Genomic DNA, 21,830 nt, shown 5'->3' on the forward strand with positions numbered 1-21,830 from the left:
CAACAATAAAGGTGAAAATACATGTTATAATCCACATTCAGTTCTCATAGTCCTCATTCTGGATTCAAATGGCTCTCTCCATCACAAGTCTATTGGAATTGCCTTGAAAACAGACAAGTCCATCACATAAATCCATCTATTATCACATAATGTCATTGCTGTGTACAATGTTAGCTTGATTCTACTCACTTCACTTAGCATCAGTCAGTTCTGCTTTTCTGAAATCAGTCTGCTGATTGTTTCTTATAGAACAATGTATCATTCCTCAACTGATGGGCATCCACTCAATTTCCATTTCCTTGCCACTACAAAAAAGAGCTGCTACAAACATTTTTGGACATATTGGGATTCAGACCCAGTAGAAATACTGCTGGATCAAAGGGTGTACACAGTTTGATACTTTTGAGTATAGTTCCAAATTGATCCAGAATGGTTGAATCAGTTCACAACTTCAATTAGTATCCCAATTTTCCCATATCTCCTCCATCTCCTCCAACAGTTATTTTTTCCTGTCATCTTAGCCAATCTGAGAGGTATGAGGTAGTACCTCAAAGTTGTCTTAATATTTATTTCTCTAATCAATAGTGATTTAGAGTATTTTTTCTATATGACTAGAAATGGCTTTAATTTCTTCATCTGAAAATTGTCTGTTTATATCCTTTGACCATTTGTCAATTGGAGAATGGTTGTATTCTTATAAATGAGTCAGTTCTCTATATATTTTGAAATGAGACCTTTATCAGAACCCTTGGATGTACATTTTTACCCCATTTTTTTTTTTTTTTTTTTTTGCTTCCTTTCTAATCTTGGCTGCATTGGTTTTCTTTGTACAAAACCTTTTTAATTTAATATAATCAAAATTATCCATTTTGTATTTCATAATGTTCTCTAGTTGTTCTTTGGCCATAAATTCCTCCCTTCTCCACAGATCTGAGAGGTAGACTATTCCTTGTTCTCCTGATTTGCTTCTAGTATCATCCTTTATATCTGAATTATGAACCCATTTTGACCTCGTCTTGGTACAGAGTGTTAGGTTGGTCAATAGTAGAAACTATATTGTTTTCCTAGCAATTTTTGTCAAATTTTTATCTCGGAAGCTAGAGTTTTTGGGTTTATCAAATTAGATTACTATAGTCATTGACTCCTGTGTCTTGTGAACCTAACCTATTCCATTAATCCTCTGCTCTATTTCTTAGCCAGTATCAGATGGTTTTGATGACTGTTATTTTATAATATGGTTTTAGGTCTGGAATAGCTAGGCCACTTTCCTTTGCATTTTTTTTTTTCACTAATTCTCTTGAAATTCTTGCCTCTTTGTTCTTCCAGATGAATTTTGTTATTTTTTCCTAGCTCTATGAAGTAATTTCTTGGCATTTTGATTGGTATGACACTGAATAAATAGATTAATTTTGGTAGAATTTTAGTAGAATTATTATATTAGTTCAGTTTACCTGTGAGCACTTGATATTCTTTCAGTTATTTAGCTCTTTTATTTGTGTGAAAAGTATTTTGTAATTGTATTCATATAGTTCCTGGTTTTGTCTTGTCAGGTAGACTTCCAAATATTATATAGCTGTTTTAAATGGAATTTCTTTATCTCCTGTTGCTGTATTTTGTTGGTAACATACAGATATGCTGATGATTTATGTTATTCTATATCCTGCAACTTTGCTAAAGTTGTTAATTGTTTTTGGTAGTTTTTGTTGTTGTTGTTGTTGATTCTCTACAATTCCCTAAGTATACCATGATATCATCTGCAAAGAGTGATAATTTTGTTTCCTCATTATCTGTTCTAATTCTTTCAATTTCTTTTTCTTCCCTTAATTGATAAAGCTAACATTTCTAATGCAATATTGAGTAGTAATAGTGGGTCACCTTGTTTCACCTCTGATCTTACTGAGAATGCTTCTAATTTATCTCCAATACATATGATGCTTGCTGATGGTTTTATAATTTTAAGGAAAACTCCATTTATTCCTATGCTCTCTAGTGTTTTTAATAGGTATGGGTGTTGGATTTTGCCAAATTATTTTTTGTTATCTATTGATATAATCATGTGATTTCTATTAGTTTGGTTATTGATAGAGTTATATGCTGATAATTTTCCTGATATTGAAGCAGGTCTTCACTCCTTCACTCCTAAATCCTACTTGGTCATGGTGTATTATCCTGTGATAAGTTGCTGTAATCTCTTTGTTAATATTTCATTTATTTATTTATTTGCATCAATATTCATTAGGGAAACTGAGCTATAATTTTCTTTCTCTGTGTTGGCCCTTCTTGGTTTAGGTTTCAGGACCATATCTATGTTATAAAAGGAATTTGGTAGGACTCCTTCCCCTATTTTTTTCCCATATAGTTTGCATAGTATTAGAAATAATTGTTCTATTTATGTTTCATAGAATTCAATTGTAAATCCATTTGGCCCTGGAGATTTTTTCTTAGGAAGTTTATTAATAGCTTGTTTAATTTCTTTTTCTAAAATGGGACTATTTAATTTATTTCCTCCTCTGTTAATATGGGCAATCTATATTTTTGTCAGTATTCATCCATTTCACTTAGATTATCAGATTTATTGGCATGTAGTTGAACAACATAGCTCCTAAGCTACTTTTGGTGATAAGTTCACCCTTTTCATTTTTGATACTGGTAATTTGGTTTTCTTTCTTTTTTCTAGTCAAACTACTAAAGGTTTATCTATTTTGTTAATTTTTTTTATAAAGCCACTCTTAGTTTTGTTTTACTTTCAATTTTATTAAACTTTGAATTTCAGAATTTCTAATTTGGTATTTAATTGGGCAGTTTTAATTTGCTTTTTTTTTCTAGCTTTTTTAGTTGCATGCCCAGTTTATTGATCTTCTCTTTCTCATTCATATAAACATCTAGAGCTATAAAATTCCTACTAAGAACTGTCTTTGGCTGTATCTCCTACATTTTGGTATGTTGTTTCGTTATTGTCATTCTCTTGAATGAAATTATTGATTGTTTCTATGGTTTCTTGTTTCACACACTCATCCTTTAGGATTAGATTATTTCCAGTTAATTTTTGGTCTATTTTTCCATGGCCCTTTATTGCATGTAATTTTTATTGTATGATCTGAAATGAACATGTTTACTGTTTACTATTTCTATCTTTCTGCATTTGATTGTGAGGGGTTTATGCCTTTATGATGGTCAATTTTTGTGTAGGTTCATTGTACCACTGAGATCCCCCACTAGTACAGTTTTGCTGTTTATTTCTTCTTACAGCTTTCTTAGCTTCTTTAGGAATTTGAATGTTATACCACTTGGTGCATATATGTTAGGTATTGATATTATTTCATAATGATACCTTTTAGCAAGATGTAGTTTTTTTTCTCCCCTTATCTCTTTTAATTAACTCATTTTTGCTTTTGCTTGGTTAAGATCAGGACTACTACCTGTGCTTTTTTTTTTTTTTTTAACTTCAGTTTAAGCATAATAGATTCTGCTCCAGCCTTTTACCTTTACTCTGTATGTATCTCTCTGCTTCAAATGTATTTCTTTTAAACAACATATTGTTGCAATCTGGCTTTTAACTAGTTTTCATTTTATTTCCATCGGTTTCCATTTTATGAAAGAGTTCATTCCTTTTGCATTCACAATTAAAATTACTAACTCTATTTCCTTCTATCCTATTTTCCCCAAGTTATACTTTTCTCTTTTCTTTCCCTTTCCATTCTCACCAGTGTTTTGCTTCTGACCAACACCTCCCTCAGTCTGTCCTCCCCATTTTTCAGCCTCTCTCCTCTTTCTTATCCCTTTCCTTTTCTACTTCTGCTCTCCCTTGCATTAGCCTTCAACTTTCTTTTTCCCTTTCCTCTCCTTCTCTATAGAGTGAGAAAAATTTCTTCATCAAACTATATGATGACTATATATGATATTACCTCTTTGAGCCAAATCTGATAAGCATTGTTTGAATCTTAATCTCATCTCCCTCCCTTCTTTCCCTTAAATGTAAAGTTCTGTGTAATATAATCTATCCCATTTTACCTCTCCTTTCCTCTTCTTCCAGTACAATCCCTTTTCCACCCCTAGCTTCTTTTTTTATATCATCACATTAAAATCAGTTTTTTACCTACACCCTCTATGTATACTGCTAACAAAGATACAGTTCTCAAGAGTTACACATTTCTTCCCATGTAGCTATGTAAACTCTAAACCTTTAAAAAACAGTGATTTTTTTTTCCTTCTCTTTTTACTTTCATATGTTTTTCTTGAGTGTTTTATATATATATATATATATATATATATCAAATTTTCTATTCAGCTCTGGTCTTTTTATCAAAAATAATTGAAAATCCTCCATTTCATTGAATGTCAATCTTTTCTCCTGAAATGCCTTTTTTTTTTTTTTTTTTTTTTTTTTTTTTTTTTTGATAATTGATTCTTGGCTGCAGTCCAAGCTCCCTTTGCCCTCTGGAATATCATATTCCAGGCCCTTTGATCCTTTAAAGTAGATCTGCTAGGTCCTGGGTAATTCTGATTGTGGCCCCTCAATATTTGAATTGTTTCTTTCTGGCTGCTTGCAATATTTTCTCCTTGATGTGATAATGCTGGAATTTATTTGCAATGTTCCTTGGACTTTTCATTTTGGGGTCTCTTTCAGGGAGTGATCAGCAGAATCTTTCAATGGCTATTTTATCCTCTGGTTCTCAGACATCAGAGAAATTTTCTTGATTTGATTTTCCTTGATTGTCCAGGCTCTTTTTTTCATCATGGCTTTTAGGTAGTTCAGTAATTCTTAGATTGTCTCTTTTGGAGCTATTTTTCAGGTATGAGGTATTTTCCTCATTTTTCCAATGAGGTATTTTACATTTTCTTTTATTTTTTCACTTTTTTGCTTTTGTTTGATTCTCAATGTCTCATTGAATCATTCACTTTTATATGTCCAATTCAGATTTTTAATGAATTATTTTCTTCAGTTAGCTTTTTTTAATCTCCTTTTGCACTTGACCAATTGTATTTTTAAAGGAGTTGTTCGTTGGATTTTTTTTCCTATTTCACCAGTTCTATTTCCCAAGTTGTTTTTTTCACCAAGTCTATTTTTTAAGAAGTGGTTTTCTTCAGTGTATATTTTTTTCCCATTTTACCCAATGTATTTTTTAAGATGTTTTCTTCAGATTTCTGTTTTCTTTTCCAAATTATCGTACAAAGCTTTTATTTCCTTTCCTCATTTTTCTTCAGTCTTTTAAGATTCTTTTTGAATTCTCTGAAGAGAGCCATTTGAGTTGAATACCAACTCATATCATCCTTTGTGGCTTCATCTGGAAGAGGTATGCTTTTAGTGTCCTCAGGATTTGAAGTCTGTTCTTCCCTGTCTCCATAAAACTGTTCATGGTTAGAACCCTTTCTGGGTTTTTTGCTCATTTTTAAAGGTCAAGGACTGCTCTTAGCACAAAGGGGAAATTGTCCCAAGCTTCCTCTATAAATCACAATGGCTTCACGCTGTTCAAGGGCCGGTGCTGCAAGCTTTCCCTGCTCACTGGATGGACATGGTGAAATTCTGCATTATGCTGAGATTTTAGGGGCTCACTCTTTGTCTTCTGTAGTTGTGTTGGAGCTAGTCTGCTGATCCCCTGACTTCCAAACCAGGACATAGTAGCCAATGCTGCTGTATTTTGGCTGAGGGTCTCCCAGTAGATTTCCTGCATGGGACCTCTCCACCCTGGGCCTACTTACTTGTACTGCCCCTGCACCGTATTCCCCTGCCTGATTGAGACAGGCCTTTCCTGAAACCCTTTGAAAATGTCTTCTATTGGGAATTTGTTACACTTCAAATATTTGTGGGTTCTGTCACTCTAAAATCTGTTCAGAGGCTTAATCTGATGTTGATCTGAGGGAAGCCAGCTCAGGTAAAGACCTGTCTACTCTCTGTTACCTTGGCTCTGCCTCCTTCCCTTCCCCCAAGAGATTCAGTAAGGACAAACTGTTTATGTTTTATATATGGAAATATAAATGTGCCTTAAGATTGATATTAGTAATGGAGTGGTCCAAAAGAAAGATTGGGGTAGAAGTGACTATGATCAGAATTTTAAAAACAAAACTGTCTAAGAAAAGATAAAAATACTTATTATGCTATACAAATGAGGTAGAGGAAGAATCAACATAGGAATTAAAGGAGGAGGAAGACTAGTAGTTCTGAAAACCTATTTACAGCATGAATGGGAATAGGGGCCATGCCTCCCCCCACCCCAACACATACAAACATGTATATATGGATGTATATGTATATCAAGAAAGGTATCATTACATATATGTGTAGTGAGATATATATCACTATATACATATATAAAATATGTGTCTTTAAAAAAGTATAGCACTCTCCAAAATCTTTAAAGAAATAAGTGAGAAAGGAATAGATTAGGGTGAGAGTATAGAGGTGTGTGTACACATATGGCAGTAGGATAAGGTGTGTAGATTAATGGGGAAGGGGATAAAGAGGAAGAGAAAGGATGTCATAGGATAAAGTGGGACATAAAAGATGTATATATGATGTATGTGTATGTTTGCATGTCTTTAAATATACATAAATACATCCATAGTTAACTGTTGCCTATTTGGGGGTGCATAGTAGAGAACAAAAGAAAACCTATAAGGAAGGAAAGAAAAAAATGGTCAGTCATGAATATAATATCTTCTATTATAATATATGTTTTCTTGAAATGGAAATTTAGTGTTAGACATTTTGAATCCTCCCTGATATTTTGCTGGGCATATGACGGTGTTTTTTTTTTTTTTTTTCTTTCCTTTTTTTCTGTCTTTCTATTTTGTATTTAAGTTTTAAATAAATTTAAAAAAAAAATTAAAAAGAGACAACAGTATTTGCTTTGCTGCTATTTCTTAAGAACCCTGTTCTTTTCCCTAACTTGAAGCTTAAACCTTCTGTATTTTATCATCTACAATGTTGGAATGTGAACTCCTGGAGACCAAGGACTATCTTTAATTTTCTGTTTGTTATGTCCAGTGCTTAGCACATAGTAAACACTTAATCTTCATTCATTCATTCCTGTTTATATGAAGTAGTCTGCCAGAAAAACAGGATGACATTTGATGCCCAAATATAGTAGGAAGAAAGTGATGATCCATCTTATTTTTCCATTCTGCTTTGGTATTTCAAACACTCCAACTATCTTCTATACTTTGCCTTCCAATCATTTTTAATTTGAAAGATGGAGAATGTGTAGCATGGTTTGGGAAGTTGGGGGATAGGAAGATCTTGCCTGATCAGGTCCCTCTGAGAAGCCAGCATAATTTGCTATGATCTGGACACAGAACTGTGCTCTGTATCTTCCACCTGCCAAAGCTACTCTGTCCCAGTTAGTCCCATTATATTCATCCTAAAGCCAGAAATTGATGATGTGCTTTGATGGTGTGCTCAGGTGGAACACTATATATTGTCTGTCATCTGTTTGATGTTGACTGTAAATCATGAACAGATGTTTTAAAATTGGGTGATTTGGTCTCTATTTTTTGTCCTTCAGTTGCTTAAAACTTTTTTACATACTTTCTTATTGATATGAAATATATGACAGTTGTTTTTACAAAAATAATTTCAATTGCTCACACTGAGACAATCCACTGAAGTGTAATGTAAAATAATGTTAAACGTTTTAATATTGGGGGCTTTTAGGGGCTTATTTGAAAAACTTTTCATTGTTTGGCTGGTATTATTTTAATAATTTATCCTTTTTCCATATAGGTGAGAAACTACAGTGGTTTCAAAGTCACCTTGATCCTAACAAAAGAGAATATTCAAGAAAAGATGCTTGTGAACTAATAGAGAGGTAAGAACTAGGTAATACCATTGGGTAGAGAGGGCAGAAAGAGAAAAGCCTTAAAATTTTTTAGAAATTGAATCCATTTCTGTGTTCATCACTTACTACTCTCTTACCTCCCATCAATGTTATATGGGGATAAAATGAACCCTGCCATTGAAAAACTTCCTTTGGAACTCAAAGAAAAACTGCAGTGCTTACACCAAGAAGGCCACAGAAAGATGGGACCTGAGGCCAGGATCTAGTGCCCCCTCCGGTTAGGTCTCAAATTTCATGCCAGGAGCCAGAACGATTGAGACTAACAAGCAAAAATAAGTCACCAGTGCGATTCCAAAAGCACTAATATGGCAGGCCTAGAGTAGAGCCAAACACTGTTTCATATGTGGGGTATCTGTTGGGAGAGCCCTAACTCCTGGATGTCTGGGTGTGCTGGGACTGGGAGTTCAGTCTGGTGCTTGTTCTCAACTCTCTACCCCTCCCCCACTTCCCGCTCTTCCCTTTTTCTTACATTGAGAGAGGGAACACCCATGTCAGTTCTGCCCTCAGTCAGCACCAGACCATGGGAAGATGAAGAAATCCTAACCAACTGATACTTGTACCTAAAATATTGGTTCCTACTGCTCTTTTATGTCAATGTCTGAGTCATTTCCTCAGGGAAAAAGTTCCTCTCCCACACCCCCCTTCCTGCCTTTCCCCTTGTTTTTCCCCGACCCGGCTCCCTTTCCCTGTATGTTGTGCTCTAGAAGAGCAACTTCAATACAAATAGAAAAGAAGGCCTCTAATCTGTACATTAGATGTCCTCATATTGAGGGTATCTAGGTTTTATTGTATTTTTGTTTACTTAGTAACTCTTTCCCAATTACATTTTTATCTGCTTCAATAGCATTTGGGAGTATTGTGGACTGTGTGATTTGATGTCTTTGTTCTTCAATATCTTTTGATCATTAACAAATTTTCTTTTACCTTTGATCTTTTTTTTCCCCACACTTTTCATTTATTTGTGATCGTGGAATTCTGTCTCTCTGCAAAACCCTGTGTGACCCTAGGCATTCTCTCTGGATTATTCCTCATCCTGTGGATATGTGAAGCCCTGAGGAAGGGTTGGCCTCATGCTTTCCAGTATTGCTACCTGATCCTTCTGACAGCATCTTTCTGCAACCCATCATCCACTCAGGTTCCCTTTGCTGGGATTTTCTAGTTTCCAGGTTCTCTGTTCTGAAGTGGTTTGAGCTATTTTTTGTTCTATTGTTCATGCTTTGTCCTCAAACTTGGGGAATTCAGCATTCAGTATACATGTTGATGTTTCCTCAAAACTTTGGCCTCCCACTTCATACGATTCAGCTATTACAAACTAAAGCTACAAAATGCCTCTGTTTCCCACAGAACTCTTCCCCCCTCTACATTGAAATTCCTTTATTGGAGTATAGCCTCCTCCTCTTCCATTTCTTCCTTTCTCCACCAAAACCTGTATATACACACACACACACAACACACCTAAACATATACACACACACATACATACACACACACACACATATATATATATACATACACATATATGTGTATATATATACATACACATACATACACACCCACATATACATTTATTTATTTATTCATTCATTCATTCACTCATTCCAAACAGCATATTGAGTAAAATTGGCATTTCAATATGCCTAAAAGCATATATAAAAAGAAGATTGAAGTAAAACTCTAGATCTCCATTATATATGGCTTGATTATCCTTTTAAAATTAGCAAGTAGCTTCAAGTAGCTTTCAGAGTTCTCCTGCTTATGTGTAATTCTCTCTGGCCTTCTTTTGCTCTCTCTGTTTAAGAAAGCTTCAGTGACTTTCTTTCCTTCCCTTCCTCCTTTTCTTCATCCCTAGCTCGCTTCTCCCTCTCACCCTACTTACTTTTTACTTTCACTTTTTCTTCCAGTGTTTTCCACTTGTTATAGTCCAATGGACAATGTTCCTTTTTTCTGTTAGCAGTCTCAACCAGTTCAGATATACAATGTCCTTTTGTAGATCCCTTATTTGCTTATTCTGCTACTATTCATGCCCCTAACAATTCTTATTCTTTATCACCCCTACCTCCTTCTTTATGCTGAATGCTGAATGATACTGGAGGAAGATACAGTCTGACTGTTACATGGTAAATCTTTATTCTTTGATGGTTCTAAAAGAAGACTTCTTCTTCTCTCCTTAAGCCTACATTATCTCTTATAAACCTCTATCAGTTGACATCCTTACCACCTACTTTACTAAGAAAGTAAAAGGCAGTTGTTGTGAAATCCCTTTTTTCCATATTTCAAACTATATCTCAAAAGTCTGTGTATATGTGTATTCGTATTGTTATTTTCTGAGAGATAGTCCATCTCCTTTTTAAAAATTTATTATTATTAATTTATTTATTTTTTTGGTGAGGTAGTTGGGGTACAGTGACTTGCTCAGGGTCACACAGCTACTAGGTTTTAAATGTCCGAGGCTATATTTAAATTCAGGTCCTCCTGATTTTAGAAGTAGTGGCCTATCCACTGCACCATCTAGCTGCCCAACAATCCTTCTTCTTGCTAGAGGAGGAGAGTTTCCCTATATCTTTGATCCATTTTGAGTTCTTTCTCCCAGGCATCTGTTCCTTTCAACAATCCTTCTTGATTTTGCTTCAGTCTCTCCTTCTCTTTCCACTTTTCAGAAACATCTCATGATCATACCATCTTCCTTCTGGAAAGATTCCTTTCTTTCTTTACCTCTGCTTCCTCGTCATCTGATAAGACAATTGTCCTTTAAAATCCATCTTGGCCCCTCTATTCCAAGCATTACTAATGGTCTATCTTAATCGCAAAGTCAAAGAAATTTTTCCTCAGTCCTCTCCTTGGAGCTTTTGTACTATGAGGCTTGTCTTCCTCCTGATCATCATTTTTCCTTGACTTTTACAGTATTTCTTCTCTAGTTCTTCTAATCATGTAACTGTCCTACCCATCTGACTGCTATTTCTTAGGCTCTTTTGCTGAGTATTCTCTAGAACTTTTTCCTTAGCCTTCTTGTGTGTTTGGGGAAATGTCAATGGTTTCCATGGGTTCAAGTACTTGTTCAAAAACTTTCTTCTGATGGCTTCTAAATCTGGTAGCCTGATAACTCACAATGAAATCAGTTAAGTGATCACATGAAGACTTATGTTTATTCTTGGCTGCTTATGGCCTCCATCTTCATGATTTTTAATATCCGGGTCTGAGTTAAGGTCTGCAACTGTAATGCTTTTATGACTAGATTCAAGTGATTCCGCTTTATTGGTCTTTGATATCCTTATCTGTAATGTGGGGCTACAAATTTTTTATGTTAGAGATGAGACAGATCAAACAAATTAACATATGTGAAGTGCATTGTAAAATTGTAAGCTGTTTTATAAAAATAAACATAGATATATATAGAGAGATATATAGAGATAGTTTAGTTTAGTGGATCCCTCATTTCACAGATGTGGAATTAGAAACCCTGAGAGGTTAAATGAATTGTCCAAAGCTCCAGGAAGTTGTTGGCAGAACTTGGTCTCCAATTCCAAGCTTCAGCCATTTCTGGTGATTTAAGTGTCAACTATTAAATAAACAGAGCAGGTTAAACACAAGTGGGACAAGGAGTGCTGAGCATGAGTTCCATTTCAGAATAATGGAAATTTCACAGTTCCAATCCTTTTCTTTTCTTTTCTTTTCTTTTTTAAAGTTATTTACATCGGTTCAACAGTGAACTGGAACAGATTGAATTACAGAACAGCATCAAAGGCAGACAGGGAAGGAGGCATTTTTCTCGAGAAACAGTCATCAAACAGACAGTGGAACGTGAGCGGAAACTCTACGAAGGCTATGGCATGGGTATGTTTTGTCTATAGTAATTTTTCTATCTTTGTTCAATTTGTGATGTTTTAATTTAGCTTCTTCCATTTTCCATGGGATGCCTTTTTTCCCTTTTGTAGAGTTAGATTAAATTTTTTGCTTATAACCTTCTTCATTTTCATAACTAACTAGATTTTTTTTCTTTCCTTTGAGTAAGACAATACTCATTTTTATAAGGATATTAATGCTAAGTAAGCTCTGCTTCCATTTTAAAAAATGAATTTTGTAGAAATTCTTGGATTTTAGCTCAGTTTCCTGATGTTTCAGCTTAGAGTTTGGCCATGGCTCTTTCTGTTTCTCATTTTTATTACAGAGTTTCAAACCTGGCATTGATTCCTTCCTATCTATAAGACTGACAGACCTTAACTAGATGTTGTTGATTGTGATAAAGCAGGCCTCAACTAAGATCCCAGGGGCCGGCATGGCTTGGGCATGGGGTATCCTGGATACTGGCACACCAGGCCTGTGGTCTGATACTGCCTCACGTGCCTTGAGTGGAGGTGCATGACTGTTGTCTGAGTATGATTATGACCCTGCCTTTTGTTCTCTATTGATGGCATGCTTTTTCCTACTGAGGCTTGTTTCTGCTCAGAGTTTCTGCAGAATTCTGGTGGTCTTTCTTGTAAGATAGAACTTCTAGATGTTTTTCTTTACTAAGTAAAGTATTTTTTATCCTACCCATCTGACTGCTCTTTCTTAGGCTCTTTTGCTAAGTATTCTTGAGAGCTTTTCCCTTGGCCTTCTCTTTGTGTGTTTGGGAAATGTCAGTGGTTTTTGGAACTAGGTATTTGGAAATCTCCTCATTTCTTATAGTGCATAAATGAAGACAACTATGTCTCTCATCCATGTATCTTGCAAAGGAAAAGCTAAAAATGTTATTGAAAAGAATATTGCCCAAGTTTTACACTTATCTGGTTATGACTTGATTGTAGTTGAGACAGATTATGAAGTGTAAGCCAAGAAGATGCTACAATTAATTTAAAAGTGGTGCATTCTTAAGAATATTATTAAGGTGGTTATAGGGGGTCCCCATAGACCATTATCTTCCCATAATTACCCTTGTATTGGAACATAAATACATATATTATGTGTGTATGTATGGTTTTTGTTTTTGTTTTTTTGCTGAGGCAATTGGGGTTAAGTGACTTGCCCAGACAGACATACCCATGCCGAAGTGTTAAGTGTCTGAGATCAAATTTGAACTCGGGTCCTCCTGCCTTCAGGGCTGATACTCTATCTAGGTGACTGTGCCACCTAGCTACTCCCCTTGTATTGGAATATTAATGTCCATCTTCAGAAATGGGAAGTTTGTATCATCCACCATCCATCTTTAAGTTGAATCAATTGAAGGTTTAATTTGGTTAGTGATTTATTTTCTATGTATTTTCTTTTGGGAGAGAGGGGGCTTATATGTGTCAAAGTCACCTATTAGAAAAAAAATTTATGTGGAAAAAAGATCACATCTTGTACGTCAGTAGTTCTTTTTTAAAAAATGTAAAGGAGATGCTGATGTTTTGTTTCTAGGCACATTTAGCTACTCTAGATTTAACCTCAGTCTAACCAGCTTCATTTTATCTACAGATATACTAACATTGAATTCAATTCAGTTAAAAAATGTATTATTTGTGAGATGCTGTGTGAGACACTGGAGATAGAAAACAAACAAAAAGCAGTCTCTGCTCTCAAAGAGTTGACATTTTATTGGGGAAACACAATTGGATGCACATTAAATAAATAAAATATGATCTGAGGAGAGAAAAAGAACTAACAACTTCATGTATCAAGAAATACTGAATACAGAATGTCACTGGAGCTAAGCTTTGAAGGAAGCTAAGGTGTCTTAGAGCCCAGCTCTGGAGGTATTCCAGTGGATAGCCAGCATAGAGAAAGAGCTATAAAAGTGGAACAGAGAGTAGGGCAGTTTGTAATGAAACAAAATAATTTGAAATAAATCTGGAAAAGTTGTCTGGAATCTACATTGTAAAGGCTGAGCAGTTTGTATTTTTCCTAGAGATATTAGGTAGTCACTGAACATTTTTTGGATGGGAGAGTTACATGGTTTTCTTCCTGGATTTCATGATCTGTAGAAACGTCATTCCCCAAGATGAAATCAACTCTGCACCTCTCACTTCTTCAGATAATTTTCTACACTAATTACAGAAATTTGTCAGGCCCCCATGCCGGGTAACCTTGACCCTTTTGCCATTTGACCTTTTCAATTTCTCCAGTGGTAAACATGAACTCTTTGAGGCAGGCATGTCCTGTGGCTTTATTTATGTCCCCAGTGCCTGACACTTAGTAGATACTTAATAAATGCTTGTTGACTTGGGCTCTGACATGGTCAGACCTCTACTTTAGGAAGATTATTTTTTCAGTGATTCAGAGGATAGATGGGAGAGGGGAGACACTACAAATAGGGAGACCAATTACAGTAATCTTAGCCTTTTTTCCAACATATATTTTTTTTTTTTTAACTTTGGAGCTCTTTGTAGTAGTAATAAAAATTGACTGCTTTTGGTTTTATATCCTAATCTTTTTCCTGGTTTCGAAGTTTTGATGAATAGGGGAAATAGCCAATAAGAGCAAAGCAAGTGAAAGAAGTCAGGGACTCAGATAATTGGCAAATTGCAGAATTTATCTATGATTGATTTGGAATTGAGACTATAAAGGAATCAACTGCTAGGGGACTGATCTTGAAGGTTCATTGAAACCCTTAAAATATCTGCTCTGTATATATATCCTGGAATAGAGTCCTTAGCTTGCCAGTGAAGATTGCCTAACAGTTTTAAGCCCATTGTAATCTCTTATTTAAAACTTATTGAATTGAATTTCTGGTTAACATAACTAAAATATCATGGTAGCATAATTGCACCTTTTTTTAGTGTTGTGTATTCTTTTTTTTTTTTTTTTTTTTAATATGGATAATTATTGCTTAAGGGGCAATGTGTTGTAATGTCTAGAGAGCTAATTTGTCTAGAAGACCCATCCTTATGTTGGCCTCAGGCAACTCTTTTTGGAATAGAAATTACAGAGTAGGTGCTGATCTGCATTGCAGAGGAAATTTTTCCTTGTTGGGAGTTTCTTATATCAGATAAATACTTGTACTTTATCGTATGAATTTTTGTTGAATGCTTTTTCACAATAAAATCCTTTGAAGTGGATAGTACCTGTGCTATTAATGTCTTTATTGATGAGAACTGTGTGAATCAGAGATGTAGGGGATTGTTTTTTGACCAAAGACTAATGTCAGGCTTGGGGCTTGAATTGCTTCATAGTAGCTGCATGAAGGAGTAAAGTCCCAAGATTTCTGAGCCATGCTGCTAGACTCCCTACCTGTAAGTCTCTGGAGGTCACTTTGGAAAGTGATAGTACCATAGTAATGAATAAAAAATGGCTAGTGTGAAGAAACTGGGGCCCAGGCTATGAAAGTCCAAGGAGATCTAGGACTTGTGATAAATATTAGACATGAACCAAAAACAGTTTTAACTATTAGAGGTAAAAGAAAGACCAGAGAATACACTTACTGATGTATGTGGAAGAATGATAATCTATTTTGATTCTATTTCTTCATGATGTTCTTCAGAAAGAAATGTGCCCATGGACTCATACAACACTGTATAAGATCAAAATAGGTCCATGATTTAGACATAAAAAATGAAATTATAAATAAATTAGAGGAACATAGGATAGTTTACCTCTCACACTTGTGGAGAAGGAAGAAATTTGTGACCAGAGAAGAACTAGAGACCATTATTGATCACAAAATAGAAAATTTTGATTATATCAAATTAAAAACCCTTTGTACAAACAAAATAATGCAAACAAGATTAGAAAGGAAGCAACAAACTGGGAAAACATTTTCACAGTTAACGGTTCTGATAAATATATATACAGAGAGAATTGACTCTAATTTATAAGAAATCAAGCCATTCTCCAATTGATAAATGGTCAAAGGATATGAACAGACAATTTTCAGATGATGAAATTGAAACAATTACCACTCATATGAATGGGTGTTCCAAATCACTATTGATCAGAGAAATGCAAATTAAGACAACTCTGAGATACCACTACACACCTGTCAGATTGGTTAAGATGACAGGAAAAAATAATGCTGAATGTTGGAGGGGATATGAGAAAACTGGGACACTGATGCATTGTTGACGGAGTTGTGAACGAAACCAACCATTCTGGAGAGCAATCTGGAATTATGCCCAAAAAGTTATCATTGTGCATACCCTTTGATCCAGCAGTGCTACTACTGAGCTTATATCCCAAAGAGATACTAAAGAAGGGAAAAGGACCTGTATGTGCCAAAATGTTTGTGGCAGCCCTGTTTGTAGTGGCTAGAAACTGGAAAATGAATGGATGCCCATCAATTGGAGAATGGTTGGGTAAATTGTGGTATATGAATGTTATGGAATATTATTGTTCTGTAAGAAATAACCAGCAGGATGAATACAGAGAAGTTTGGAGAGACTTACATGAACTGATGCTGAGTAAAATGAGCAAAACCAGGAGATCATTATACACTTCAACAATGATACTGTATGAGGATGTATTCTGATGAAAGTGGATTTCTTCGACAAAGAGGAGATCTAACTCGGTTTCAATAGATCAGTGATGGACAGAAGCAGGATAATGTTGTAAAAAAATTACCCAGGCATGGGTTCTGTCAAAAAAAATTATAATTATTAAAAAAAAGAAAAGAAAAAGAAAAAAGCAATGTGCCAAATGCAAACAACTAGGTGGGGGGGGGGGCGGGGGGGGAAATCTTGAGTTTCCTAATAAATCCACAAGTAATATGGTTAGGATTTGGGGGTATTGGACCAAAAAAATATATTGAAGTTATGGGCTAGTGTCCCAAGGTGTCTTAAAAAAATTTGTAGGCTTAGAGCATCTCCAAATCAAGAGGCAAAGATTTTATTATGCTATTAATAGTAGGCTAAATCTATATGGAGTTTTTAGCAGTTAACTAGAAGAAGATACCATTAAGACCTAGCAAGTTCCTAATGAACATGAGATTTCATATGGTTGGCTAAACTCCTAAACAAGGTTTTGTTTTGTTTTTTTTTGGGGGGGAGAAGGGGTTTACAGTAGATTCTTATTTAGGGAAAGAATAATCTGGGGGTTGACATCATAACTTGGCTTTCTGATTGGATACAGTAAATTGTGAGAGTCATAATGCTTTTGTCAATGCAAGATATTGACAAGGGGCAAAATGTCTTTTTAAGAACAAAAAGCCCAGCTAAGAGATAAAATCTGTCAAGCTTGCCTTGAACAGTTTTCTCCTTAGTGCCATTCCCTGCTATCAAGGACCTGTCTAATTATCAAAAATTTGGGGTCTTTTCTAGCCTCATCACAAGGGGTTAGGGATTAGGATAGGCAAACCATCCATACTTGCAAGAAGCTTACCCTCCTGTGGGAACAAGTGCATTTCTGGGTATATACTAACAAAACATAAAGGCAGAATACACAAAGAAATAACTAAAGACTAGATATTTTGGTAAGGAGGAGTCAAGCAGTTGTGAATTGAAACATAGGAGGTGCATTGAGGTTTGGGGGAAGAGAAGGATTCTGTGAAGTGGAGGAAAGAAGGAAGTACATTTTAGGCATGAAGAAAAGCCAGTACAGAATCATGGAATTCAAGAAGTCCATTGATGTGTTTGAGCATAGAGAAAACTAGTTTGGCTAATTCATAGTGTGTGAGACAAAATTTCTAATGAGTTTGTAAAGATAGGTTGAGACCATCTTAGAAAGGGCTTTTAAAGCTAAATTAGAGTTTACATTTTATTAAAAATTAGATAATAGGGAAATATAGGAGTCAAATGAGTAGGGGATATTGTTAATTAAGGAAAAATATTTTTTGATATGCTTAACTTATTCAACTCCATGCCTGGTAGTCAAGATCCCATTGCCTGTAATTTAGGTGAAATGTGATGAGAACTTGAACAGGATGTTATCTGTGCAGAAGAATAGGGTTAAATGTGAGAGATGTTATAAAGATAAAAAAGGCAAAGATTTTGGAACTGGTTGAATCTACGGGATGAGCAAAAATTTGGAATCAAGTATAATGTTTAGGCTGTGTACCTGGGAGAATAGAAGGATGACGGTACCTTTGATAGAAATGTCATAGAGAGGATGGAAGAAGGGAGAGTTTGAGGGGGAATAATTATTAGTTTAATTTGGAATATTTTGGGTTAAGATGCCTCCTAGAGTCTTTAAAAATTTTCCCCCGTTACATGTAAAACAGTTTTTTACGCTTATTTTTTAAAAAACTTTTGAGTTCCAGATTTTCTTCCTTCCTTTACCCCTCCCCTTGAGAAGGCACATGTGAAGTTATACAAAACATTTCCATAAGACATGTTGTAAAAGAAAACATTAGATTCCCCATCTCCCAACCAATGGGGGAAAAAAAAACCTGAAGAAAAGAAAAGTTTAAAAAAAAAGGCATGCTTCAGTCTGTACTCAGACACAATCATTTCTTTCTGTGCATATGGATAGCATTTTTCATCATAAGTCCTTCAGAGTAATCTTGGATCATTGTATTGCTGAGAATAGAAGAGTCTTCCACATCTGATCATCCCACAGCTTTGCTGTTCCTATGCTTACAGTACATTTCACTTTACTTGAGTTCATGGAGGACTTTGGTTTTTCGGATAGCATCCTGCTCATTGCTATTAGAAACAATAATATTCCATAATAATCACATACTACAATATATTCAGCCCTTCCCTCAATTTCTAATTCATTGCCCTGAGAAAAGATCTGCTATAAACATTTTTGTACATATAACCTCTTTCCCCTTTAAAAAAAAAATCTTTTGGGATTCATGCCTAGTAGTGATATTGTTAGGTCAAAGGCTATAGATTTTCTTTTGATGAGGATGGGAAAAAAGTAATATGTCACTTGGTATCTTTGGAGAGTGACTGTGGTGAGGGTGGAAGTTAAATTGTATCTGGATTAGAAGTGAGAGAAGAAATAGAGACAGCAAGTGTGACAGTTTTTTTCTTTTTAAACTAAAAAATGTTTCTATACAAAAAAAAACTTAAACAAAAAAAAGGATTTAAGATGAAGAGATAGGGTCTAGTGGAATTAGGAAAAGGACCAGGAAAAAGGAAGATGAGAGATAAAAGAGATGATTGAAGTTAAAATCTGCTAAAGATATAAGATGGGATCAAAGATGTGTGTATATGTGAACACACGCACAGGTGTTTAGATGAGTTCAAATTACCAGGTCTAAAGAGCTAGATCTTGGAGTATTGAAAGACCATGCAGATGTTTTTGCTGACCCACTGTTCATGATGTTTGAAAAATGGAGAATAAAAATGATGATATTCTACTGGGGATGGTTAAGTATTATTACAACTTGCAAATTGTATTATTTCTAGCAAACTTTTAGAATGTGCTGTTAAAGGCAGGAGAAGATGATTTGTGAGAACACCTTGGGAAGTGGTGCTCCATGTGATCTAAGCTGGCAGTAATAAATCACACTAAGCTAACTTCATTTCCTCTTATGCGAGGACTACGAGACATAGATAAGATATATACCAGAATTTCATCAAAACATTTAATAAAGTCTCTTATTGTTGAGCTTTGGTAGAGAAATGTGGGTTAAATAAAAGTTCTAAAGCCACACAATTGTACCATTGATTTAAGGATATGATTAATTATTGTCAGCCTATATAAGGAACTCTCTAGTGGTCTCCAAGGCTCTATTCCTTTTTCTACTTGTTCTGAATTCAGTGATAGTTGTAATTGGGCTTTTTTGTTTGTTTGTTCGTTTGTTTGTTTTCCTAATTTGTGAATGACATACCATTGGGAGGGATGGCGAACAATGCTGGATGACAAATTCATAATTGAGAAAGACAATAGGTTATAACAGTGAATGAAGTTATTAACAAAAATGCAGTTGATGAATATAAAATCTTTACATCTGCAAAAAATTAATTGCAAAAAGTAAAAGGTGGGAGTGAAAAGGGGAGAAAGGAAAATGTGAATAGAAAGAAGTCTATGGAAAAAGACTAAAAGATGAGTTCACAGCATAATGGTACGAGTTTTAAAAGTTCGTGAGATCTGAAGTTTTGTTACTAGAACAATCATGTTTGGAATAAGAAGAGTCTGGTTCAATGTTTTAGTCTCTCCCCATTGTGTCACATTTTAGGAAGGATATTAATAGTCTTTTCGAGAAACCAGGGTGCAACAGGAGATGACTTCTAGCCTCATTAGAACAACATCTCTTGCAGAGAGAAGATCTGGGGGATGAACATGGTAGGTAGCTCCTTACATATTTAAATTTTACCGTCACTCATAAAAAGAGGGATTACTTTTGTTAATTATTTCAGGTAAGATGAATTTCTGCCCCTGGAGGTTTATTAGAGACTGGATAGGTTGACCTGAAAGGGCCTTTCCAATGTCCAAAGCCTATGAACACTATATTCTGTATGCTGGAAACAGTTTTTAAAAAAGAAAGCTCAATTAATATGTATATTATTTTGATACCTATTTGTCTTTCTCTGAGGGTAACTGTTTATTGGTTCAAAATGAAGAAACTGTTGATTAATATTTTCACATGATAGAAATTGCATTTTTCAGCATTCTTGTCACAAGCATAACAATATGAAATGTAAACAAACAAGTTTGTCATTATTGCTGGTAGATTGAGATAAAGATGAGATAAAGAAGGAACTAAGGAAGTAAGTAATGGTGATGAATCATAGTCATTCATGAGAGAAATATAATATGATGCTGATGAAATCTCAAAAATTATGTCTTTGCCATTTCTACATATCAACCAAGATTTTTGTTACAGTTATTATAGATGAAATTTTTGCAGTGTTTTTATATATTATCTCATTTAATCATATTGCCAACCTTATGAGATAGGTAGAAATAATATCCCCATGTCATATGAGAAAATTCACTCAATAATAAATCATCTTTGACAATATAGGTAACTTAAATTCTAACATGTTTAATTCCTTTTCTTAGTGATGCAGTGACTAGATATGGATTCAGAATTACCTGAGTTTAGATCTCACTTTTGACATTTATTTGCTTTGTAAGAACGAGCAGATCATTTCAGTTTTCTTAGGCTCAGTTTCTTCATCTGTATAAGTGGAATAAGAATAATAAGTGCTTTGTAAATGCTAGTTATTTTTATTCCCTGCTCTTCTATACAAATAATTCTGAGAAAAACTTGGTAATAATAAATGATTTTAATAAATATTAATTTCATACCTAATGGAAAAAATCATTTGCTATTTTTAACTAAGTAAAAATCATTCTGATGGCTATAAAATGTATTTTAGTCTTCATCAGGTTGGCCTCAGTCCTTTGTAGAAAGACTTAATCAATAAGAGAAAAACAGATTTATACATCTCCCTAGGAGGAGATGTTTCTCTCTAAACAAACACACATAAAATTCTTATGGAATACATTATCATGTTACATTTGTGTTTGCTATATCTTTCACAGGAAAAAAAATACACATACTTAATTTTTCAAAAGAAGGAGGTCTCCAAAAGTAGGAAAGTTAAAAATCATCAGGGCCATAGATTGAGATAGTTACTATTTGGTAACTCCTTGTTGTTTTCCCTTCTTTAATATTTTTATTTGTATTTTATATTTCTCTTAAACCAAAGAGAAGTCAGGGGGAAGTTATTCAAACTAAAAAGGGGGACTATTGCTAATTCTAGATAATGACAATTCAGCTAAATAATAAATTATCAGTATATCACTTTCTCACTAAATAAGATACATACGAAGAGAGAACTGTGCATTTATGTATGTGTATTTATTTATATAAAAGCTAGAAAGTTCAAAATAAACTGTTGAATTTTAAACTTCTTCCCTTTTCCCCTCATGTAATAGATTTTTTGTGTTTCTTCATATAAGGTAGTTTACCTCATTTTACCTCCCGCTTTCCTCGTCTCCCTGTACAATCCCTTTTCCATTCCTAATTTCTTTTTTATATCATCACATCAAAGTCAACTTATACCCACACCCCTCTATCTATTTATGCTCCTTCTAACTGACCTGACAAAGATATAGTTCTCAAGAGTTACAAGTATCATCTTCCTGAGTAGGGATATAAAGAGTTTAACTTTATTATAAAGTTAATCTTAACTTTAAAAAGTTTTT

General features: G+C 34.7%; 1 protein-coding gene across 3 annotated transcripts in view; it reads left to right on the forward strand.

The window, feature by feature from the left end:
* Nucleotides 1-21,830, forward strand: part of TMA16 (translation machinery associated 16 homolog) — a 97,486-nt gene that overhangs the window by 35,989 nt on the left and 39,667 nt on the right. For all 3 annotated transcript variants that reach the window (XR_004230289.1, XR_004230290.1, XM_003773095.4), the window contains exons 4-5: nucleotides 7,721-7,805; nucleotides 11,518-11,666. Coding sequence is in view for 1 of the 3 variants with exons in the window: in XM_003773095.4 (XP_003773143.1) it covers nucleotides 7,721-7,805; nucleotides 11,518-11,666 (234 nt within the window). In the remaining 2 variants the exon portion in view is untranslated. The remainder of the gene's footprint in view (nucleotides 1-7,720; nucleotides 7,806-11,517; nucleotides 11,667-21,830) is intronic.

This window comes from Sarcophilus harrisii, chromosome 6, assembly GCF_902635505.1.
Source record: "Sarcophilus harrisii chromosome 6, mSarHar1.11, whole genome shotgun sequence".
Lineage (NCBI taxonomy): Eukaryota > Metazoa > Chordata > Mammalia > Dasyuromorphia > Dasyuridae > Sarcophilus > Sarcophilus harrisii.